This window comes from Marmota monax, unplaced genomic scaffold, assembly GCF_021218885.2.
Source record: "Marmota monax isolate L192 unplaced genomic scaffold, Marmota_monax_Labrador192_F-V1.1 WCK01_AAM20220418_F8-fsc00045, whole genome shotgun sequence".
Taxonomy (NCBI): domain Eukaryota; kingdom Metazoa; phylum Chordata; class Mammalia; order Rodentia; family Sciuridae; genus Marmota; species Marmota monax.
Window position 1 is genome coordinate 2,563,459 of NW_026692132.1, and position 20,117 is coordinate 2,583,575.

Consider the following 20,117-nt stretch of genomic DNA (forward strand, 5'->3'; position numbering starts at 1 on the left):
AGGAAAATAAAGAGGAGGGAGGGGAGATGGGAATAGGAAAGAGAGTAGAATGAATTGGACATACCTCTCCTATGTTAATACATGAATACATGACCAGCGTAACTCCATATCATGTACAACCACAAGAATGGTAATTATACCCCATGTATGTATGATATGTCAAAATGCATTATACTGTCATGTACAACTAAAAAGAATTTTAAAAAATTTAAAAAGTATTTGATCTATAAGGCTTAATTCTTATACAATTATTATAATTAAGATAGTGGAATAAATAAGGCAATGTACTAAAGATAACACAAGGAATAACAATTAGCCTAATACAAAGAAACAACAGCCTAATAGAAACAAATCTACATATACATAGACTGTTGATTTACAATAAAATGGTTTTGAAGAACAGCTGTGAAATTATGGTCTTTTCAATAACTAATGGTAGGACAACAGGATAGCCATATGGGGAAAAAAAAAAGAAACTTAGTCACTACCTAACATCATAAGCAACATAAATTCTATATATATATATATATATATATATATATATATATATATATAACATAAACAATGAAGGTTTGGGAGATAATATGAGAGAGATTTCCTATTTCCTATTTAAGAAGATAATACAGCATATGGGATCCCATGAACAGTATATTATCATCTTCTTTTTTAAAAAATACTTTTTATTTATTTGTATATGGTGCTGCTGGGCTTTGAACCCAGTGCCTCACACATGCTAGGCAAGTGCTCTGCCACTGAGCTACAGCCCCAGCCCCCAGTATATTATCTTTTTTAAAAAAAAATTTAAAAATATTTTAGTTGTAATTGGACACAATATCTTTTTTTTATGTAGTGCTGAGGATCAAACCCAGGGTCTCACACATGCTAGGTGAGTGCTTTACCACTGAGCCACAATCTCAGCCCCAGTATATTATCTTCTTAACCAGAAGATAAAGAGGAAATAATGATAAGTTTAACCATATTAAAGATTATTGACTCCCTAAGTTTACCAACTCTAAAGATTTACAACCTTTTCTTAGTCCCTCTATCAGTTTTCTGCTTTGAAAGATCCATCTTAAACCAGTGTCCTACTCAAACACCTCCCTTTTTAACTGTTATCAAGACTCTGCATCAAGTTGATGTTCTTCCTTGCTCCAGTAGGTTTAATAAGCTCAGCTTTATTTGATCAATTGACAATTTACAGGGTTTTTTGAGATATATACTGAAATCATTATAGATGAAAGTATATTTCTCAGATGTGCTCCAAAATAAATTCAATGAAGAAGAAAGTAGGTAGAGAGATTACTCATTAAATTGTTGATACTGCATAATGTTACATGGGAGGTCATTAGGCTATTCAGTCTACTTTTGTTTATATTTTAAATTCTTTGTAATAATTTTAAAAAGTTATTCTTCTTTTCACAGTCCTCAACAGGGGCTGTTCATTAAGGTCACAAGACAATTATGCTCCATGACTATTACTACCAGACTTATATTGAGAAAATATCCAGCAAAAACCTGTTTTACTAGATTTTGCAGTTCTGTCACTGATCAAATGCAAAGTGGTAAAGATTTCAGAGACATATCTATTTAAAAAAATTTTTTTTAGTTGTTGATAAACCTTTATTTATTTACATGCAATATTGAGAATCAAACCCAGTTCCTCATTCACACCAGGAAAGTACACTACTGCTGAGCCCCAGCCCTAGCCCGAGAAAATAGCTATTTTTAATGCCTTCCACAACACTTCTGATACAGAACAAAAAATAGATAAAATTAACTTAAATGACATTTAAATGATTAAAAGAAAAAAAGAGGATATTTTCTGTGTCTTGTGCTTTATTTAATCAAAGAGTAAAACTGTGTTAGGGTGAGCTGAGTTTTAGAATGTGCTCCCTCTTACATTTTATTCTGGAAAATTGAAAGTTCTTATTCTTTCTTATCATCTTGGACCCTGAAATTGGTCAATATTAGGATTCCATACACATGGAGAGTGATGCTTGATTTGAGGTTTAGAATAGTCAGTCATGTAAACTGACTTTTCTGTGCATTTGTATTGAGAAGGATTCAGTTCAGGTTGATGTCCTGGGAACCAATGAGGCTCTCGCTTAAATCCTGAGGGAAGGAAAGACAAATGGAAACAGTCAACAAGGAGTTTTAACCGATTTTTCACTCTTATTTGAGTGAATAGACATCAAGACCTGTCAAAAGTTGAGAAAAGAGAGAAAGTGTTCAATTATTCACCCATTTAGTTTACTGTTTATTTCAGTTCCTTCTATGTGCCAGACACAGTACAGTTCTGAGAATGTAAGAATTAAAAAACTAGTCCACCTACTATGGGTTGAAAGTGGTATTTTGCTGTTGTAGCTTGTATCATATGTTGTTTCAAAGTAGTGTCCAAACTGGAAAAGAAAAATTCATAGATTAAGAATCTAGGAGTCTATAGCTAATATTGGAAAATAAAGGATAATATAATATGAATTCTAATGGGCTCTGTCATATTTGAGATAGCCTAGAGGCCTACATGTTGTTATCCCCATCCTACTAGCTTTCATATCCTTTGTATGTTTAGGAGATATTTAAAGGCAAGATTCAAATAAAAGTCAAGTCCAGATGGATTAACAGATGAATTCCAAACAGAAACAACAGAAAAAGTGTACTACCCATCTGGTTGATACCTTACACATAATATTCCTCTTGATAGTAAAGTTGGATAGGTGGTCCAGCTTAAGACTGCTCCCCTCCCCCAATCATTTTTTTTTACTGAATGGAAACCTGAGAAGTTATCAGATTCCTGCCTCTCAAATGGCCATTGGAATTTTCTTCTGCAAACAGAAGGAAATAAGAGAGAAAGATTACCTGGGAAGGCAAAGGTTTGGGCTGTACAATATTTCTTATGTCATATCTTTCTTGGTTCCAGTTGCCTACCAGGGTACGGTTTGAATAGGAATTTTCATTAGTGGAACATCTCCATCCATATTGGAAAAATTTTGATATATCATTCCAATCTGTCCACACTTCGCCATGGCCATCTGCATTAATGAGGCTGCCACAGTGTGGATTGATGAGGACACAGACAAGGTTCTTTCCCTGGAAAAAAACAAGAATAGAAAAGCTTATTGCATAAACCAGAGGACAGAAAAGTCATCCCTTTCTATCCTCCTCTGCTTTATATAGCAGGATATAACATAAGTCCACCTTTCTAATACTCGAGGTTTTCCTTCAAATTAAATTGATGTTTCTTCCTCTCCAGGTCCATCAATCCCTGAACCTATCCTCTCAAATCAGCACTGGATGACTATATAAATGCCACCCTCACCTTGAAAAGACAGGAAAACCTTCAGTATTCCCAATACTATATGGAGAATTCACTGAATATCTTGGTAATTTTGAGATGTAGAAGTTGAGGGACTGGGGCTGGGGTTGTGGTTCAGTGGTACAGCGCTTGCCTAGCATGAGTAAGGCACTGGGTTCGACCATCAGCATCACATAAAAATAAATTTTAAAAAATAAAATTCCATCAACTTAAAGAAATTTAAAAAAAAGAAGTTGAGAGACTGAGGGTATTGATGCAGACAGAGAACGAGAAGAAATAAGAATTGAATAACCAGATAACACAATTATCAGGTGATGATAAATTCCTTCCTTCTAGGCCCACTCAAAGAATGCTTTCCCTGAAGTTAACTTCTCTTTCCTTTTATCTCATATACAACTTTATCTTTGCCTCTTTCACTGTATTATATCTTCCTATCACATTATAGTTCTTCAAGTATATGTGTTATCTCCCCTACTGAACTATATGGTCCTTGAGCATAGGGTCTGTTTTATTCATTATTGTACCCTGTTCCTCTGCCTGCCCTCCCAATCAATAGCACTTAGCATATACTAGAAGATCAATATCCGAATTTCATTTTTTTGGTAAGGAAGGAGAAGTGCAACCTTTTTTTTTTTCTTGCCAAAAAAATTAGTCCCCTGGCTTAGGAACAATGCAATACCTTCTCTGAAGAAGAGCTCGAAGAGACTAACTTCTTTAAAAATTTAAAAGAGTTACAGTAATCCTTATGTGGTTGTTCCATGTCTGTTGGGAATATGTCAGCAAACCTGGTATTCCCAATTTTCCAAGGAAAAAAAAGAATATAGATCACTATGACCACATGGTCATGATTTTGGAGCCACGACCCAGCTGCCTTTTGGCAGGCAGAGAAAAAGCAAGTATGGCAGCATTAAAGGGTGGCATCTCAGATAACTGCCTTCACACCAAGTGCCTTTGTGAAGACAGATGCATACAATGATGTCACCAAACAGTATGATGACTAGAGCAGCAGGTCCCACATAGTCCAATAGGCCTAATGCTTAGATTGGAGAACTAGGTGATGCTGTCCTTAGGGCTGAAATGAGACATTGCCATCCACTGCTGTCCAAGTCAGAAGCCTGAGACTTCTCTTTCAGAATTCATCAAATCACTTAAGTCTTGCCGATTTTTGAGTCAGTCCACTACTCTCTATTTTCACTGCCAAGTTTCAACTCAGGTCACTGTCAGTCTTTGTTTCCATTGCTGTGGTAGCCTTTTATTTGATTTCCTTGCTATCAACTTTGTTTCTCTCCAATCCTTTCTCCACAGGAAAGTGGATTTTTTAAAAAATATTTTTAGTTGTAGATGGGAATACCTTCATATTTACTTATTGATTTTTATGTGGTGCTGAGGATCGAACCCAGTGCCCTCACACATGCTAGGCAAGTGCTCTACCACTGAGCCACAACTCCAGTCTAGAAAGAATTTTTATTTTTTATTTTTTTAGTTTGACACAATACTTTTATTTTATTTATTCTTATGTGGTGCTGAGGATCGAACCCGAGGCTTTGTACTTGCTAGGCAAGCGCTCTACCACTGAGCCACAGCCACAGCCCCTAGAAAGCAAAATTTTTGAAAACAAAAGTCTTATTGTGTCTATCTTCCTATTTAAAATCTTTCAGTGGCTTTCTGTTTTCAGAATAAGGTTCAGGCTGTTAAAATGGCTTACAACAACCACTCTATATGACCTAGCCCCTGCTTAATTCTTCAGTCTCATGTTACCCACTCACCTCAACTGTTTCAGACAAACTCAATCATTTTGCTTTTGCATACATTGTTGCTTCTGTCTCATCACTGCTTTGGATGCAGGCAAGTCTCCCCCGACGCCTCCTATTAGCTTTCAACTCAGATTCACTTCAGGAAAATTGCCTCCAAACTTTGTAAGGTTCTCTTTTGTGCTTCCATGGAACCCTAAATTACTACACTCAAAGCACATACCCCGCGATCTGAGCTGCCTCTTCTGCTGTGTGTATTCTCCACTAGGCCACATCTTGTCCACCCACATATAGAACCGCCCTCACAGTAGCCTGGCATATAATAGGCACTCAATATTTCTTAAATGAATAGAAAGTAGGAGATAGAAGCACCTGGTTAAATTCTGAGCAGCAGAGAAAATGGGAGGCAGCCATTTGGACAAGATGAAGGCAGTTACAATATCTGAGTCAGGAACCTGCAGGACACAGCCCAACCTCTTCTTGGCTTCAGCCCCACCCCGCTTTTTGCACTCATTACTCAACCCTCTGCGCTTGTGACCTCATGCAGGTGTGACGAAGTCGCTCAAGGCAATCCAAGAACTAAAAGGCATTTTGATGTTCCCGAGAGGTGAGGTGAGAGAACAGATGGATGGATATCTCGCTTTTGCCTTCATGGTCATAGTCCTCCTAGGGAGTCGCTGCACTAGTTTGTCAAAGACAACCAGGCGCTGTGGGTGCGTCATCAAACAGTGACCGGTGGGGAAGGAGCGGGCAGAAATCTGTGAAGGAAGTGACGTCAAACGAGCGCCACGGAGAATGCGTGAGGTGAAGCAGTGAAGGCCATGGGCCCTCGGCGCCTCCTGTTGGTTGGGGAGGGGAATTTCTCCTTCGCCGCCGCTCTAAGCGAGACCCTGGATTCTAGCGTTTGTCTCACTGCCACCTGCCTTCAGCACCCGGCGGAGTTGGCCCGGGATCCGGTGGCCCGGGAGAATCTGCAGCGCTTGCGCGAGCGAGGTAGCAAGACCCGCCCTCCCGCGAAGCCCCGCCCCCGCGAAGCCCTGCCCATCCGCCTGCGCCTCTTAGTGGAAGGGATGGGGATGTGGGGATTGCTCTGGAGCTTCCTAACTATTTCGCAGGAATCCTTGTGTGTTGCTAGGCCAAGACTGGTTTGCATGGCAGCCTGGAGGGTTTGGGAGTTGTTTTCTTTTTCTTTTTTTTTCCCTGTTGCCTGATCTTAAGACATTTTCCTATCTGTATTCTGCGCCTCTAAACTTCCTTTGCCAGGTACCGAGATACGTTTCTGTGTAGACTGCACCCAATTGGCAAATGCTTTTGAACCACAAGACAGAGAGTTTGATCGAATTTATTTTAACTTTCCGCACTGTGGACGCAAAGCTGGAGTAGCTAAGAACAGGAAGCTACTTGCCAAGTTTTTCCAGAGGTGAGGAGAGCCATCACAAGTAAAATGTTTACAGTGTACAAAACATAGTGCACTCAAATACTATAAGTTTAGAATATAAAGCTCCGAAGGACTCCAAAGCTTATTTGGAAAGGCATACATACAACCCTGAATGCTAAATAAAAGTAGAAATAGCATGCTTTTGGTAATAAAGGGGATAATATTATTTTATATTTATTTATTTTTTAAAAAAATAATTATTTATTTATGTATTTATATGTGGAGCTGAGGATCGAACCCAATGCCTCATACATGCAAGGCAAGCACTCTACCACTAAGCTACAGCCCCAGCTCCTTATATTTATATTTTAAATATTTTTTTTAGTTGTAGATGGACACAATATCTTTATTTATTTTTATGTGGTGCTGAGGATCGAACTCAGTGCCTCATGCATGTGAGGCTTGTGCTCTACCACTGACCTACAACTTCAGCCCAAGGGATTATTTTTAATGCAAAATATTGACAGCCAGTATAGTTGGATGCTGAGCGTGGGTTTAGGAGCTAAACTGCCTGGATTCAAATCTGGCCCACCACTTAACAGTTGACGATTATAGGCAAATACTTATTCCATTAGGTACTTATATTTTCTCTTTATAAACTGAGGATACTAAAGGTAACTGCCTTATAAAATTATTGAGTTTAAAATCATACTAGAATTTATAGTTTTGTTTTTTTTCCTTTGGGTACTGGCGATTGAACCCAGGGACACTTTACTATTGAGCTACATGCTCAGTACTTTTTATTTTAAATTTTGAGTCAGGGTCTTGCCAAATTGCTTAGGGCCTCCTAAGTTGCTGAGGCTGGCCTTGAACTTGGAATCCTCCTGCCTCAGCCGCCTAAATTACTGGGATTACAGGTTGTGTCCCTGCGCCCAGCAAAGTATTATAGAATTTTGATAGGCAGAAGGCAGTGAAAAAAATTTCTAAATGGGAAGAAACAGCCCAAGCAGTGAATCATGTATAGGAACTTTGCAAATATTGAACTTTCTCTGACATATTAATGAACAACACAAATGCATAGCAGATGATGAATGTTGTTAAAAGGCATTTGACTACATTGTTCTTGTATGTTTGAGGTTTAGCAGACCTTGCAAGTATGATTGGGTTTTAATTATTTCAAGGCTAAGCTATGTGTATATTACTGCCCTTATGGTAATTTCTACTTGTTTCTGATAAATTTCTGTTTGTTTTTTTTTTCCCCTGTACAAGCTGTGTAGATGTTCTTGCAGAGGAAGGAGAAGTGCATGTGGCATTGTGTAGAGGACAAGGTGGAACTTCTGCTGATAAGCCCCAGAGAGAATGGCACAACAGTTGGCAAGTGGTTGCCATGGCTGCTCTTGGGGGCCTCATTTTAAGTGATGTGCTTCCCTTCAGGTGTGAGGCTGTGCCAGGATACAAATGCACTGGATATAGGTAAGTACCTAGGCCTTTTCCTTGTTCATCTCTCTCACTAATGACAAGAAATACTATAGAGATTTCCCCTGCCAATTTCCCAATCCAGTCTCTAGAAATATTAGAAATACTTGCTTTCTTTAATAATGATAGATTTCATATTAATGTCTTTTCTGCCAGGAGTCAAGATAAGTCCTTTCACATAGAAGGTGCTTTGAATCATATCTTTACCCGGAGCCTACCTTTTGAAGGTTCTCAGCCCAGAGTCTTCAGTATAAAACTGGGAGACCAGTGGTTTTCCTTTTCAGAACCAAAAGCACTTGCAGGAAAGTTGAACAGGTAACTTATTATTTTGCTGGAAATCACTTCCATTTCTAATTGTATCCTAATTATCTTGGTGGCAATCATATTTTGAATAGATGGTATATAAACTGTTAATGAGGTTGTGCTGTGAATGCTTGTCACTAGGGCATATTGTAGGGGTGGTGGCTGCCAGAATTCTGGAATACATGTTATCTCTCCTGTGCTAGCAGTGTAGTTCATGGTCAAAGCTCTTACCTATCATTTGTGAGACTCTGGGTTTGATAGCCAGAACTGGAAACAAACAAACAAAAAAGACCAAAAATCCTCTGTGATAGTTCTCTTTATGGTAGACCATTTCTTTGTTTCCTTTCAGGGTAAACTTAAGGATAATTCTTTTCTTTTTTTGGTACTGGGGCACTTAACTACTGAGCCACATCCCCAGCATCCCCAGCCCTTTCTTTTTTTTTTTTTTAGTATTTATTTTTTAGTTGTAGTTTGACATATTACTTTTATTATTTATTTATTTATATGTAGTGCTGAGGATCGAACCCAGGGCCTCGCACGTGCTAGGCAAGCGCTCTACCGCTGTTTCATAACCCCAGTCCCCCTTTTTTATGTTTTATTTAGAGACAAGTTTTCACTGAATTGCTTAGGGCCTTGCTAAGTTGCTGAGGCTGACTTTGAACTTGTGATCCTCCTGCCTCAGCCTCCCAAATTGATGGGATTACAGGTGTGCATCACTGTGCACGGCAAAGATAATTCTTTTCTGCATAACCATTTGTGCTTTCAATTCTAGCTATATTATAATTATTATTTTAAGTGAGAAAAGCTGTTTTTTTGTGTGTGTCTTTAAATAGGGGTTTCCTGGAAGCATCTTCTTGTCATCCTATCAAAATCATAAATGAGAAACTCATTGTTGAATTGGGCAAAATTTTCCCTCTTAAAAGGCTGAAGTGTTCCTTCCCTTTGCTGCCACTGGAAGGTACCAGTGTTCTCCCTTCCTGGAATTGTGACAGTATGTCTTCCTTTTGGATCAATCTCCATGAAGATAACTCAGATTCTGAGTTCCTAAATGGTGAAATAACAAAAGAAATGGAGGACTTTCTTGTGTCATTTTCACAATTTAGCATTTACAAGAGTCCTAGAAGAGATGGCAAAGAAGTTCATGAAGGAATCTCTGGACAAGCCAAAGTCTGGCTTAGATCTTCTCTTCTAGTTCATGTTCAGGCCATTATCCAAGCACCAGACTTCCTCCCGGGTTCTTTGTATATCCTCAGTGGACCTGTTTTTCGGAAATGTCACATTTTGCCTTTCACGATGCCGGCGTTTCATGAGACTTTATTAATCCTTGGGTTTAATCAAAGTCTGAAGGATGGCTGTCTTCCGTCACTGCTGAATCACCTGACAGGAATTCTAGATAGCTTCCTGACCCAGACATTGCCAGAGGGATCAATGCTGAGCAGTTCAGTGGAATTTGTCCCTCAACTGAATGCAAACAATTATATGATTCACGTGAAGTCTCATAATTTTGGTCCAGATTGTGCCAAGGATCTGATCATTGGATCTGTCACCTCATCTGCTGCAAACATAACACATAAAGACCAGTATTTTGTGTTTGTGTCTATAAACTTGGACTTATTAGCCATGCTTACTTGGGGTATCGCTGATTGGAGAATGTTGTGGACCTTTGATAACCGTTTCATGAAAAAGTTTGTTCCTGGAGAAATAGAACCCTTTAAGAGTTATTCCCTGTATCCTCCATGTTATGTACATGATATTAGTTTTTGGTTAAATGAGGAGAAAGGATTTGATGAACTAGAGTTTCACACTGTGGCTCGAGCAGTGTCCCAGGACACTATTATATCCATACAATTCCTTGGTCGTTTTCATCATCCAAAGACTGAGCAGGTCAGTCTCTGCTATAGATTGACCTACCAGACCTGTGATAAAGCCCTCACCCAGCAGCAGGTAGCATCAATGCAGTCCCAATTTAGGAAGGAGATTCAACAACAGCTACATGTTATACCTCGATAGTTTAGTAAATTCATTTTTATAGTATGATCCTTTGTTGGTGTGGTTAAAAAACAACAACTTGGACAAGGGATGTAGCTCAGTGGTAGAGTGCTTTCCTGGCATGCCCAAGGCATTGAGTTTATTCCCCAATACTGTAAGGGGGGAAAAAAATAAAAAGAACAACTTATAACTAGTTGTCTTTTCTGGACTGTGTTTTATATTGTAATATCATGTTCTTTGTGACTCTATCATTGTTGGTTGACCTTAAAGATAATCTGTGACTCATCATTTAAATTTTTAGACTGTAATATGATCAGTGACCCTTGGAATTGTGTGTTATTTTTGTCTGGAGTAATGAATAAGACAACAAATAAAACAGTATTTTGTACTTCAGATGCTCTATTGCTGAAGAGGCAGTAGAATTTGGATGTCTTATCAAATATATTCATAAATATATTTTCCACATTGTCAGTTCTCTTCCCTTAACTCTATTTATCATCTCACTAAATCAATTTATGAGAGTGTTTTTGGGAGTTAGATCAACATCTCTTAGGTTGGTAAGTTGTAACTTATTTTTTAAATAACATATTTTTTAAAACATATTCTTTTAGTTATACATGGGCAATATCTTTATTTTGTTTATTCATTTTTATGTGGTACTGAGGATCAAACCCAGTGCCTCACACGTGGGAGGGAAGTACTCTGCCACTGAGCCACAACCCCAGCCCTGTAATTGGCATTATTATCATTGTATTATCATTGTATCATTGTATGCTTTTTAAGGCTATTTCTCATAGCTTCTCTTATTGTATTTCTTTTGTGGTTGACCATTATGAAAGTCATGGAGCTAGTAAGTATCAGATTATGGTTAACATTTGGGTTTGACTCTAACGACATGTTCTTTCTGTTATTTTCTGTTACTACTTTCAATAGGAAACAGATATATTAGATATATCCAAGTTGGATATTTGACCTTGTTAACTCAGGACTGCATGTGGGAATTGAACAATATGATCAATCTCCATTTTTTAATACTGAGAAGTTTCATTATAATCATGATCTTCTGGGGCCCTATCAAGTTCAGCACGTCCTATGTAAACTATTTAACTTACTGTTACAAACCTCCACAGGGCAGGACAGAGATGCTGAGATTGGAGAATGGACAGTGTTAGGATTAGATGAATGATCACTGAGAGTTGCAGATATGTTATCAGCAATGTGCCTTTGTAAAAATGCTGTTAAGTCAAGCACTTTGCCTTGATCTGGTGGAAAGGACATAGGTTTGTAGTCAGTTCAGTCAACAGTTGGAATATAACTCCACCATTTGCTAGCTGTGGAACATTTAATTTCCTTCTCAATAAAGCAAGGTTTCCTTCTTTATTGAGAAGAAATAATTTCTTTCTCAATAAAGCAAGATTGTGAGAAATTATAAAAGGATAAAATAGTACTACGGCATCATAGTAGTCATTTTACCTAATGACAATGACTTGTGTTTGGTTAAATTTGCTCCACAGAATTTCATAAGTCTTTTACTTCTCAGTTCATATTCTGGCATTACTGTTTTGTGTCTCTAAAAGCAGTCATTTATTAGCTACTAGCTCTGTTACTATCACCAAAATACAGAGAGGGCAAGGTGTTAAAGTGAGCGGTTAGGGACCTTTCCTGTGATAGACAGTTGTGCTGTGATCTTTAACTGAATTCTCTGCACAACTCACTTTCCAGGTCGGTTAATCACTTTGTATTTGTGCTTTCATTTAATTAGGGTAACTGAAGGACAGATTTTTGTATGTAGAAAGAATGCTGAAATTTGAAGAGGAATGTTAAAGTGGGGGGGACTGCCAGGGCTGGAAGGAGGAAGGGATAGCCATGATGGGGAAAGATCCTATTAATTTTCTAAGGAATTTGCCCCAATTGGCCAGTAACATTATAATTTAGTCTTTTCTGCGCATGTCAAGGTCTTTTGTCCCTCGGCGGACACCGTTTGCCAGCCAAGCTATGTGTGCGCTCTGGCCGACTTCGTAGCGTGTTGAATTCTACCTTTTTAGCCCCTTCTCTTGTCATGGCTAGCCGAGGGGGTCGGCAGCGCCTGAAGGGCGGTGGCGGCAGCGGCGGGGAAACGGCATCAGCCGCGGACAAGTTGCGGGAACTGCTGGGCAGCCGAGATCCGGGAAGCGCAGAGCACCGGCCGGAGTACGTCTGCGGGAGCGGCGGGGGCGTGGCCGGCCGCCGGCGCTGTCGGGGCTACTCTGGAGGATTTCACCCGCGCGGCCTCCCTCTGCGAGGCCCGGGCCCCTCCAGCCTGGTGCTTCCACTCTTTCGGGCGGGTCGGCTTCCGAGTTCGGTTTTTGCTATGCCTTAGGTCTCTACACCTCGGGATCCTTGTCTAGTTTAGAAACCTTGAGAATGCGGGTCTGTGACGCTCTGGCCCAGGCCCAGAGTGGGCAGGCTTCTTAGTCTTGAGTTGGCAGAGCTGTGGGAGATGTTGGCAGGATCAAAGAGTATGCTTTTTAAGGCTGTTTCTCACAGCTTCTCTTATTCTCCCCGAAGGCCCCCTTTACTCTTCTGCGTGGGCCCCCCCAGCCTCCAGCACCTGCAGCCACCTCTCCCCAAGCCAGGAGACTGCAGGCTAGGAACTGTCAACACGTGGAATTCGAAGAGGTCATGGACCTTGCACATATTAGGCCTCTATTCATTTGAACACATGGGAAAATGAATAGAGCCATGGAAAGTAATGACCTTGTTAAGGAAAGAAAGAAAAGGAGAATGACAGCTTAGAGGCCTTAAAGTGAGTGAGTAGTTGGTTTGAGATGAAGTGTTGAAGTTGCAACAAAATAAAGTGTATGAATGAACTTATGCCTTAAAAACAAAGTTGAAGGAGTGATTAAAGCCTTAATTCCTTACACATTCTACTCAGAACAACAAACGGTTCACCTTCTTAGGTGAATGACTTAAGTGCTTTGATCTCCCTTGCCTTTCTTGTCCTAATTTTAGTCCTTTTGGTTAGTAGGTCCTTCCTGACACATGCTTTTTATTGTTTGTTTTGTTCTTTGCTTCTAAGCAGGTTATCTGGAAACAAAGCAGGACAGGTCTGGGCACCTGAAGGATCTACTGCTTTCAAGTGTCTGCTCTCAGCAAGGTTATGTGCTGCTCTCCTGAGCAACATCTCTGACTGCGATGAAACATTCAACTACTGGGAACCAGTAGGTGATTCCTTTAGTTTTTGGGTTTTGTTCCTGATTTTGCTGCTGGGTTCTTATTACAATCAAGATACAAGTGTGACGACTAGAACAATAGCTTTTCACTCTTGTAGCCTAAAAACTTGACTTATCTACTATTGAAGATGGAGGAAATTTCAGTGTTTTACTCAGAAGTGTTATTTGAAATTACCTTTTAAATGTTTTCTTGGGCTGGGGTTGGGGCCCAGCCGTAGAGCACTTGTCTCATGCGGGACTCTGGGTTCGATTATCAGCACCACATAAAAAATAAATGAGTTAAATAAAGGTATTGTGTCCAACTACAACTATAAAATAAATATTAAAAAAAATAAATGTTTTCTTAAAATAATACTTGGACATTGTTTTTATAGTTAACAATTACTACAAAACTCGGAGGAAAAACAGCTCCTTATTCTACTTCTTATGTCCAAGTTCCACTTCCTATAGGCATTCACTTTCTTTCAATCTTTTTAGTTATTTCTTCTGATGTACCAAAATAAACTGTTACTAAATAATATGCTTACAGTGCTGTTTCTTTTTTCCCCCTTTTTCACAAATATTTTATTGGTTCATTATAATTATATATAATAGAGATTTCCGTACTTACACTTAACATAATTTGGTCAATTTTACTTCCTAGTTCCTCCCCTTTACCTCCCCTCCTCACATCCTGTCTCCTTCCTCTATTCTGTTGGTCTCCCTTATATTTTCACAAGATCCTTTTTATCCCCTTGTTCTCTCTAGCTTCCATGACAAAATACATTGACCCTTGACCTTCTGGATTTGACTTATTTTGCCTAACACGATGCTCTCCAGTTCCATTCATTTTCCTGCAAATGATTGAATTCTATTTTTTTCTGGCTGCATAAAAATCCATTTTTATAGCTACCACATTTTCTTTGTCCATCGATCCATTGAATAATGCTGTTTTTTGATTTATATATTTATACATTACCTGTGGCTTCTTTTTTTAGAAAATTCACAAGTAAAATTTTCTGATCATATTTTGCATCAAAAAATGGAGAAAGGATGGTTAGTGTGGATAGTAAGGAAAGTGTAGGATTTAGAATTTGGGCTGGGCTGAAGTTCAGTGGCACAGCACTTGTCTAGCACTTGTGAGGCTCTGGGTTCGGTCCTTAGCACTGCATAAAAATAAAAGGCATTCTGTCCATCTACAACTACAAAAAAAAAAAAAAAGATTTAGAATTTGTCTATGTTGCCTAAAGACTACTAAAAAAAATAGGAGTAAAATTTAAACTTTCGGTGTTGACTAAGCAGCAATCTTGTAGAATTTATATCATAATATTTTATTTTTATTTAAAAAATTTTTTTTGGTACCAGGGATTGAACCCAGAGGTTCTTTACCACTGAGCCACATCCTCAACCCTTTTTCTAATTTTAATTTTTATTTTGAGATAGGGTCTTGCTAAGTTGCTCAGGGCCTTGATAAGTTGCTAAGGCTGGCTTTGAACTTGGAATCCTCCTCCCTCAGCCTCCCAAGTTGCTGGGATTATGGGCATGCGCCACCATGCCTGGCTCTTAATATTTTAAATATTGGGTCATTTTGATTCTGATCCACTGGTTTCAGATGTTGAGAATTTTGCATTTTTGGTGTACCTTTGTCTCTTTAATATTTTTACTCAGAAACTTTATGTGTATCCTCTTAAGAGAGATTTTTGGTCAATATAATCCTGAATCTGTCTGTTTGTACTTGTAGACACACTACCTCATCTACGGAAAGGGGTTTCAAACTTGGGAATATTCCCCAGTGTATGCCATTCGCTCCTATGCTTACCTGTTGCTTCATGCCTGGCCAGCTGCATTTCATGCAAGAATTCTACAAACTAATAAGGTAAGGACAGGCCGACTTGAAAGCAATCACAGCTGATTAAGAGGTAAGTCTCTGCAACAGTTTGAAGAAGGGACAAAGCTGATTGATAGTTAAGAGGGGACCTTTTTTCCTTTCCTTTCTTCTTTCCAGACAGGATTTTGTTACGTTGCCTACGCTGGTCTTAAACATCTGGGCTTGCATGATTTTCCCACTTCAGCCTCTGCAGTAGCTAGAACTACAGGTGGGCACTGCCACACCCAGCCAAGAGGAGGCTTCTTTTGGAAAAAAAAAATATTTATAATACCTCATTCAACAAATATTAATGGAATAGCTTTTATTTACTAAGACGTTGTGATATGGCTATAACAATGACCAAGTAAGTTCTTGCTTTATGGAACTTATAGTTCAGTGGGAAAGATGAACACTGAACAAGTCATTCTAAGTGGCAGTAGGTTTTACAGGGGAAGACAATACATCCAAGGTGCATACAAGGTGCAGTAGGATAGCATTAGGAAGTACTGATTTAAGCAGAGTGCTGAAGAATAATTGATTTAACTGGGACCTTACCTGATTAGTTTTCAGGAATTTGATTATGATGTCTTGACGTGGAGTTTTTTGAGTTTGCTCAGATTGTTATATCTTTAAGTTTATGCCTTTTGCCAAATTTGGGGGCTTCTTGAGTACTTTTTTAGTCCTGTTCAGTTTCTCCTCTCCTTTCGGAATTTCAATGACAAGAATTTTTTGTTATTAGTCCTACAGGTCCCTGAAGTTCTGATCTTTATTTTTCCCCTAATCTGTTTTCTCTGTTATCCACATTGAATATTTCTGTTCTTCTGTTTTCCAGTTCACTGATTGTTTCCTGTGTCTCTTCTATGCCAGTATTGAGGCTAGAGAGACAAGCCTTGATTGGAGTGTTTTCTATATCTTTAGAATATTCTTGAGTGCATTTTTAATATTTTATCCAGAGTTTTTTTATTTACTTAGCAAGAGGAATAGGGAAAAGGCTCATCTTCCTTAAAGCAGAAGTCTCTGATTAGAGAACTGAAGAAGTTGGCTTGATGAGACTAAAGAAGTTGGGAAGAGCCTTGTAGACCAAGACCTTTAGCCTGGAAAGAAGCAGCATGGTCTTCTTGAATAAATAGGTTTGAGTCTTGGAAGAGATAGAGAGGGGTTGAGTGGATTAGATGAGACTGAGGAGGTAGGAAGAGGCCAGATTATATAAGGATCTATCAAGGATTTGACTATTTTTTTTCCCTCCACATTTATAGAGCATTAAAAGGTTCAATACCTGGTACCAAAAAAAAAAAAAAAAGAAAGAAAGAAAAAAGAAAAATAAAAAAATGATCAGAAAGGTAGCACTGGTGAAAAGTGACAGAATGACAGAACACTGTCCTTCCCTCCCTCCTCTACCTAGTATCTCATTTCTGTTTTTCAGTTTGTCAGAGGAGAGAAAATATAGGATGAAAGACTTAGTAGAGAACTAAAAATATGCAGTGTTTGGCATTTTTTATTTCCATTTGTATATCCACTTTAAATTGACATGTTTGACATAGTTTTTCTCTTATATCAATTATCCTCTTTTTTTTAATAGATGGACACAATACCTTTATTTTTATGTGGTGCTGAGGATTGAACCTAATCAATGCCTCACACTTGCTAGACAAGTGTTCTACCACTAAGCTACAACTCCAGCCCTCAATTACCCTCTTATATCATTGATGTGAACAGCAATTTCCTTCTTCCTGTTAGTTCTGTCAATGGAACCAAAAGAGAACCATCTGCCAAAGGGAATTGTAGTTCAGAGAGTCCCTGCCCCAATATAGTAATGCTGAGGAGTAGAGAAAGATGGTTGTTGCTGTGAGAGTATGGTAATAATTCACACCTGTAGTGATGGCTACCTTTCTAACTTCTTGCTACTCCAAACGAGAACACCTTTGTATCATCTCCTTCTGGATCTGTGTATGAATTTCTCTGAAGTATGCGCTCAGGAGGGAATGCCACACATGGATCCTTAGGCTTATTTACCTCTGAGTCCTGCCAGATTGCTATCCATATGGCTGCACAAAATTGAGGTTCTAGCTTCGTCACTTCACTTAAGTGTTTGATATTTTTTACTTTCTTGTGAAAGTAAGATGCTTCTCATTTTGATTCCATTACTCTGATACTGATGAGGTAGAATGTTTCTACATATATTTGTTAGTCTTCTTATTTCCTTTCCTGTGAATTACCTGTTCATGTCCTTTGCTTATTTTTCTATTGGGTTTTTGCTCTTTTTTTTTTTTTTTCCCCTAATTGGGTTTTAGATATTGGACATCTTTCTCTTGGAGTGTCATATGTCATTAACTTCATGGTCTTAGTGAGCAGAAATTCTTAACTTTGATATAGTCTTGAAATCAATCAATTTTTTTCTCAAGGTTGGTGGGTCAGGGAGATATTTATATGTATTCTCTTTATAATTTTACCTTTCACTTATAAGACTAATCATTTGAAGTTTAATTTTTATAAAAAATTAAGCTGGAAAGATCCAGCTTTTTTTTTTTTTTTTTTTTGCTATGTGGTAAAGTGAATTTTCTAGCACCATCCGCTAAATCTCTGAGACTGGACCCACTCCCAAGAGATAGCATTAATTCATTCATGAGGGTGGAGCCCCATGGCCTAATTAGTTTTCTTTGTTCCCTCTTAAAGTTTGCTCTTTTTTTTTTCTTTCAGAATCTTAAAGTTCACTCTTAACATCACTGCACAGTGACCATGCTTCCAGCACATGAAGCACCGCATGGTTTGGATAAACTGTTTCCAAACTATAAGAGTATATTTAGTTTCCACCATTCTACTCCTTTTATCTTATTTATTTATTTATTTATTTTTGGTGTGTGTGTGTGTGAGTGTGTGTGAGTGTGTGTGTGTGTTTGTGTTTGTACCAACTAGGTACTGTGTTGAATATTAGTAGAGGTGGAGCATTGTTGTCTTGCTTCTTAATACAATTCTCATATATAAGTTCATGTTAATCTTTAACTTTCTAAATGTTTATTTGCACTCCCATTAGGAGTCCTTAAACAGACAATTGCCAAAAATTATCTATGTATATCTCTTTATATATGTATATATAGATGTATGTGTGTGTGTGTGTGTGTGTGTATGCACATGTATATATTTAAAATTTTGTTGTTGGTGTTGTTTTGTTTTTTGGTATCAGGGAATGAACCCAGTATCTTTTTTTTTTTTAGAGAGAGAGAATTTTTTAAAAAATATTTATATTTTTTTTTAGTTTGCAGTGGACACAACATCTTTATTTTTTTAATTTTTATGTGGTGCTGAGGATCGAACCCAGCGCCCCGCGCATGCCAAGTGAGTGCGCTACCGCTTGAGCCACATTCCCAGCCCCGCCCCCCCACCCCCCCCCAAGCCAGGGGTTCTTAACTACTGTGCTACATCCCAGCCCTTTTTATTTTCTATTTTGAGGCAGAGTCTCCCTAACTTGCTTTGGGCCTTGCTAAATCACTCAGGCTGAGGCTGGTCTTGAATTTGTGATCCTCCTACCTCAGGCTCCCGAGTCACTAGGATTACAGGCATAACCACATCTGGCTATCTATATTCTTGTGTGTGTGTGTGTGTGTTTGTGTGTGTGTGTGTACTGGAGATTGAACTCAGGGGCACTCAACCACTGAGCCACATCCCCAGCCCTGTTTTGTATTTTATTTAGAGACAGGGCCTCACTGAGTTGCTTAGCACCTCGCTTTCACTGAGGCTGGCTTTGAACTCGTGATCCTCCTGTTTCAGCCTCCTGAGCTGCTGGGATTACAGACGGACGCCACTGTGTCTGGCCCCATCTGTATTCATTTTATTTTTCTTTTTAAACATTTATTTTTTAGTTGTAGATGGGCACACTACCTTCATTTTATTTTTATGTGGTGCTGAGGATCGAACCCAGTAGCTCACACATGCTAGGTGAGCACTCTACCTCTGAGCTACAAACCCAGCCCCCATATCTGTGTTCTTAATAGCATCTATAGTAGTATTCATTGTATAGTATATTTTATTGTATTAATGAACCTGGAATTACTTGGATCACTTTATTGGACTCATTTTGAGATTTTGTTACAATAACGAACATGGAAAGTATTTCCAACTTATATGTATTTGTATTAATCATACTTTGTATTTAGTGCTTATGTTCTGAGGAATTCAGTGCTCTCACAACATATGTATTCTGTAGTATAAAAAGCTATTCAGTATAACTACTTTTTTTGTTATTTTTGTTTTTAAAATTGATGTCCTTAATACAAATTAGTAAAACCACATTACAGAAGTTTGGGAGATAGAAGGAAAAATACTAACTTAAATTCCATCAGGCTGCCACAGCTATGCTTACCATGTATTATAGTCCTTCACAGTCTTTTCATATACATATAGTTTTCATAGCTGTAATTCTAATGTATAATAATATTGTATTGTACATTTTCACTTAGTCATTTGTGAGAAGTTATTACTTAATATATTTTGTCTGAAGTGCTTGTGGAGTGAATGAGTATTATATTGCGAGAAATTGTCTACTATCATTGTAATTATGAATTTTAATATCTATATAATATTTCATGAAATCAACATAGCATAATTTATTTAACTATATCCTTGTAATTGGACATTTTTAAGTTTTTAAGACAGTTTTTACTAAATTAATTGCAATTGACATTTTCATGAATGGCTCCCCTTGCTGCTGGAAATAGGTATCATGAGTCTAGGGATATGAAAGTTTGTGTGGTTCTTTATACATATGGCTTTTCAAAAACTTGTATCAGTTGATAGAACAGTTTGTTGATGATGACAAATGACAGTGATTTCATTTTTATGAGTTTTGTTTCCT

General features: G+C 38.3%; 3 protein-coding genes across 11 annotated transcripts in view; 2 read left to right on the forward strand and 1 right to left on the reverse strand.

Moving 5' to 3' along the window:
* Positions 1 to 1,816: 1,816 nt before the first annotated feature.
* Cfap68 (cilia and flagella associated protein 68) lies at positions 1,817 to 5,731 on the reverse strand. The gene is made up of 4 exons (XM_046465936.2): positions 5,437 to 5,731; positions 2,857 to 3,087; positions 2,333 to 2,399; positions 1,817 to 2,112 (listed from the first exon to the last, which is right to left on the reverse strand). The coding sequence occupies exons 1-4, from the start codon at positions 5,476 to 5,478 to the stop codon at positions 1,940 to 1,942; spliced, it is 513 nt and encodes a 170-aa protein (XP_046321892.1). The 5' UTR covers positions 5,479 to 5,731; the 3' UTR covers positions 1,817 to 1,939.
* Positions 5,732 to 5,755: 24 nt separating this feature from the next.
* Positions 5,756 to 10,666, forward strand: Fdxacb1 (ferredoxin-fold anticodon binding domain containing 1). Its single transcript, XM_046465923.2, has 5 exons — positions 5,756 to 6,057; positions 6,328 to 6,484; positions 7,712 to 7,915; positions 8,075 to 8,233; positions 9,055 to 10,666. Exons 1-5 carry the CDS (start codon positions 5,886 to 5,888, stop codon positions 10,229 to 10,231), a joined length of 1,869 nt encoding a protein of 622 aa, XP_046321879.1. The 5' UTR covers positions 5,756 to 5,885; the 3' UTR covers positions 10,232 to 10,666.
* A 1,506-nt stretch (positions 10,667 to 12,172) lies between these two features.
* Alg9 (ALG9 alpha-1,2-mannosyltransferase) overlaps positions 12,173 to 20,117 on the forward strand; it is a 97,951-nt gene continuing 90,006 nt past the window's right edge. For 7 of the 9 annotated variants that reach the window (XR_009228857.1, XR_009228858.1, XR_006856516.2 and 4 more), the window contains exons 1-3: positions 12,173 to 12,400; positions 13,269 to 13,410; positions 15,143 to 15,277. Coding sequence is in view for 2 of the 9 variants with exons in the window: in XM_046465874.2 (XP_046321830.1) it covers positions 12,270 to 12,400; positions 13,269 to 13,410; positions 15,143 to 15,277 (408 nt within the window). In the remaining 7 variants the exon portion in view is untranslated. Of the gene's footprint in view, positions 12,401 to 12,446; positions 12,570 to 13,268; positions 13,411 to 15,142; positions 15,278 to 20,117 lie in introns of those variants that run through there. The other 2 variants (XM_046465902.2, XM_046465909.2) reach the window with 2 other exon arrangements.